Source organism: Panthera uncia (assembly GCF_023721935.1).
Source record: "Panthera uncia isolate 11264 chromosome C1 unlocalized genomic scaffold, Puncia_PCG_1.0 HiC_scaffold_3, whole genome shotgun sequence".
Taxonomy (NCBI): Eukaryota; Metazoa; Chordata; class Mammalia; order Carnivora; family Felidae; genus Panthera; species Panthera uncia.
The window spans coordinates 1,398,263-1,402,187 of NW_026057584.1; the positions used below are offsets into that span (position 1 = coordinate 1,398,263).

General features: G+C 67.4%; 1 protein-coding gene across 1 annotated transcript; it reads right to left on the reverse strand.

The window, feature by feature from the left end:
• Positions 1 to 771: 771 nt before the first annotated feature.
• LOC125910994 (G-protein coupled receptor 35-like) lies at positions 772 to 3,925 on the reverse strand. The gene is made up of 2 exons (XM_049614535.1): positions 3,554 to 3,925; positions 772 to 2,690 (listed from the first exon to the last, which is right to left on the reverse strand). Exons 1-2 carry the CDS (start codon positions 3,555 to 3,557, stop codon positions 1,552 to 1,554), a joined length of 1,143 nt encoding a protein of 380 aa, XP_049470492.1. The 5' UTR covers positions 3,558 to 3,925; the 3' UTR covers positions 772 to 1,551.

The following is a 3,925-nucleotide window of genomic DNA, read 5'->3' on the forward strand; positions in this document are numbered from 1 at the left end:
TCACCGCCGCCCTGAGTGTGCTCTGACAGGTGGCTGTGGAGGGCCTGGCTCTCCAGGGGTCACACTCCCAGCCCAGGCTTCTCTCCCGGGGAAGGCTCCACCTCACGGTGACACAGGAGCCCCCCTCTTTCGGGAGCCCCTTCAGGATGCACTGGTGGTGAGGATTGGACCGGGGACTTTATGCCCTATGATCTCTGTGTGTGAGGAGGGGGGCGATTCGGGCCAAGGCCGTACTCGCCCCGGTCGGCCAGCTGCCGCTCAGGCAGCCCCAAGAGGACGGAGGGGCCAGTGACCGTGGCCCTACTCTCGGCACCCCGGCAAGCTCCACACCTGGGGCAAGGACGGGACAGCTGCCCTCGGCCTCGGCCCTGGAGCGGTGGGCAAAGGCACCGATGCCACCGTCGGCCTTGGCCACACAGATGGCCTCTCCGAGGAGCCTGCTGAGCGGTGACCAGAACGAGTGGGCCGGGGGGAAGGTGAGCCGCTGCTGGGGACGCCGGTCGAGCCTGGGTCTCCAGGCAGCGGAAGACCAGGCCTTGGCGGGCACCTGCACACACGGGGCGGGACTGACCACCAGACCGTGCCGACCGCCGTGCAGGTCCTGGCCTCAGCTCGAAGCTGGTGGCGCCGCAGGCTGACAGGTCCGGCCTGGGGCCCGGCCCAGAGGCCCAGCCGCTCTCATTCCGCAGGAACAGATCTCCCTGTGCGGCCGCGGGCCCTGCCAGGCAGAGCGCTCTGAGGGTGCAGGAGTCGGGGGTGGGGGTGGGGGCGGGGGAGGGGGAAGAGGAACAAGGTGAGGGGAAGGAGGTAGGGGTCCGGGTCTCCCATTCTCCCTCTAGTCACCTGAGGCTGTTGGGAGCCCCCACCTCTGCTTCCTCGGCCCCAGTTTGGGGCCCCCAGCCTCCAGCACGAGCCCCTCAGGTCTGTGTCCTGCCCGGGCTTCCTAGTGGAGGTGTTTGTGCCGATCCCATAAGTCCATTCCAAGCCGGGCCCTCGGGCCCCGGCAGGGTGGACACCTCCTGAGAACCTCAGCGTTGTGGGGAGAGGCACCCCCCAACCCTCAGCTCAGCCTGTGGGTGTCCACGAGCCCGGCCCAAAGTGGGAGGCCCCCAGCGGTGCCGGGAGGCATGAGGGGTGCGGAAGAACGGGGGCTCAGGGAAGCACCCCGAATCCCCGAAGGTCAGGACGGGACCTCTTTGATGCTCTGTAAGAACCCACGGAACGGTTTTTACAAAGGAGTGTCTTCAAGCTTGTTCGGTGGCTGTGTCTCTGTGAACGTCCTGCGGCCCACGGGACGTACTTGAATTCTGTCTGCAGTGGTGTCACCGGCCTGAGGAGAGACCTTGTAGCCTCTGAGAGATTTTGGTTCTAATCACCGGCTATAGGTGACAGAAATGCCCTCCCCAGTGCTTGCCGAGGAGGGCCGTCCAGGCGCTGAGAAGAGAGATCCGTCTGGGAAAAGAGATCCGTGGGGTGGCAATTTTTTAATGCCTTGGTTAAATTCTATTTGCTGAGGGAGAGTCCACGTCCCCAGGACCCGTAAATCCAAAGTCACACGTGCACAGTGAGGCTACTTCTGGCGCACGCCGCGGAGGGGGGAAGAGTCGCCTCGGGGGGGCCCGGGGCTCCCCGCGGCACGTGCTGCAGGGCCATGCGTGGGGCCTCTCCCGAGCTGTTGTCCTCATCCGTCCACGCCTGGACGGCCCAGTCAGGGTAGTCACGTGTAGGAGCGCTCTGCATCCGTCCCCGGAAAGGCCGGGACGTGCTGAGGACGGCCCCCACCTCCTCCTGGAACTCTTTGGCCACAAAATAGTAGCTGACGGCGTCCAGGCAGCAGTTGGCGTTGGCAATGCGGGAGGTCACCTGCACGAAGGCAGCCACCGCCTGGAGAGTGGGGCAGGCCGCGTCTGTCCACCGGGCCACCAGCATGGCCAGCAAGGCCACGTGCAGTGGGAGGAAACAGAGCAGGAAGGTGGCCAAGTTGGCCGCCACCACGTGCAGGGCCCTGAGGATGTGGGCGGCGTCCTGGGGCGGGGACCGCGCGCGCTTGCGGGTCAGGTGCCGGAGCACCTGCCAGGAGCAGAAGCTGAGGACCAGCAGCGGGAGGAGGAAGAGCAGCAGGGAGAAGGCCAGGGTCCTGGGGCCCCGGGTGCGGCCCCGGCCGAAGCAGAAGCTCTCCCCCGCGCGCAGCCAGGACGCCGGCAGGGCCACGGCCCCGAACACCAGCAGCCAGAGGGCCAGGCAGGTGAGGGCGGCCTGGCGGGGGCTGCGCCAGGCGCGAGACCGCAGCGGAAAGCGCAGGGCGGCGTAGCGGTCGGTGGCGATGGCCGTGATGAGGCATATGCTCATGTAGGTGTTGATGTAGTAGAAGCTCTGCACGACCCTGCACACGACGCCCTCCTGGGCCCCCGCCGCCTGGCCCAGCGTGTGCAGCACTCCCGGCAGGCTCAGCAGCAGCAGGCAGTCGGCCGCCACCAGGTTGGCCATGTAGACGCGGGTCTCGGTCCACCTGCGCAGGCGGCACCAGAACACCCAGAGCCCCAGGCCGTTGAGCGGCAGCCCCAGCGCCAAGATGACATAGATGGAGACGCTGGTGGCCGCCTGGGACAGGACGCTCCTCTCCGTGCTGCAGCCCTCAGAGCCGGTCCCGTTCCCGGGGACGGGGACGGCGGCGGGCGCCCCAGCTTCACCTGCGGGCAGGGAGGGAAAGGCTGCTGTGGCCTCGCCCCTCCTCCCTCACCTCCCTCCCTCTGCCCCCCTCCCCCCTCCCTCCTCATCTCTTCCCCCTACTTCCTGTGCCAGCCCCGGGGCTCCCTCTCTTGACCTCAGAGGGCTCCACTGGGGCCGCCTTCCCTGCCCCGCCCAGAGGGTCTGCATTCCTAGATGTGGACGGCGGCCCCTGACACGAAGGGGACTCTGGGGGGCTTCTCTCTGGGCTTCTCCACCAGAGGCTTTAGCCCAGCCGGGGACCTTTGCCACGTTGCTGTCCCCCACCGCCTGTGGCCCTGTCCAAGGTCCCTCAACCTATGACCCGTGGAGTGGGACCCCAGACTCCTCTGGCAGGGGCCACGGGGGGTCCTGGTCTGCAGAGAGGGAGCACCCCCAGCCCGTCAGGAGAGCATCGGGAGCCCTGGGCTGACCCCAGTCTTCTCTGTCTTTGTTAGGCTCCCTACTTCTGTGTGTGTGTGTCTCCCTCACCCCAGCCACCCCACTCTGCCCTTCCTCTCTATCCGCTTCCTCCTTGGGGCCCTCTTTTCCCCTCCCCCCCAAAGCTTTCCCCTGCACTCCCCACCCCCGTCTCCTATCTCTCTCCTCCTCCTGTCTACCTCTGCCCCCCGCGGCCCCCCTCACTGTCCGTCCACAGAAGCTAACTGCCCCCTCGGCCCTTGCCCTAACGCCTGCTTGGGCTTGGAGCCCAGGCGTGGTCCTCAGGTGGGATGCACGAGGCCCAAGGCCCTGCTCCCGGGAGCCCTTTGTGGCGGCCCGCGTGGCAAGGGCAGGACGGGGTTCATGGAGGGGACAGCAGGGGGCTTCCGGGCCTGGGTGGACTCACCCATCTGGGATGGCTGGGGCCTCGGAGACTCCGGCTGGGCCGCTCACTGCTCTGCAGCCCCAAGGCTGTGGTTACGCTTTTGTACTCTCTCGAGTGGGTGTGGTCCCATCTCGGTGCAGCTGGCCGGTAGGCGGCCCCCTTCCCTGGTCCATGTGCGCCTGGGGCCCGCAGCTTCTGCCTGCGGTTTGTGACACCCAGACCACAGCTCTGGGCCCCTCTGCAGCAGCCTGGAGCTCAGGGCTGGATGGGGACCGAGGGTGCCTCTCACACGGGGCGGGGTGACGGCCTGCACGGGGCTTCTGGCAGGCCTGTTTTGGTTGGGTGGTGCCCCCTACCTGTGTGCGTCCATGATTGGCACCGGGTGGGGAGACC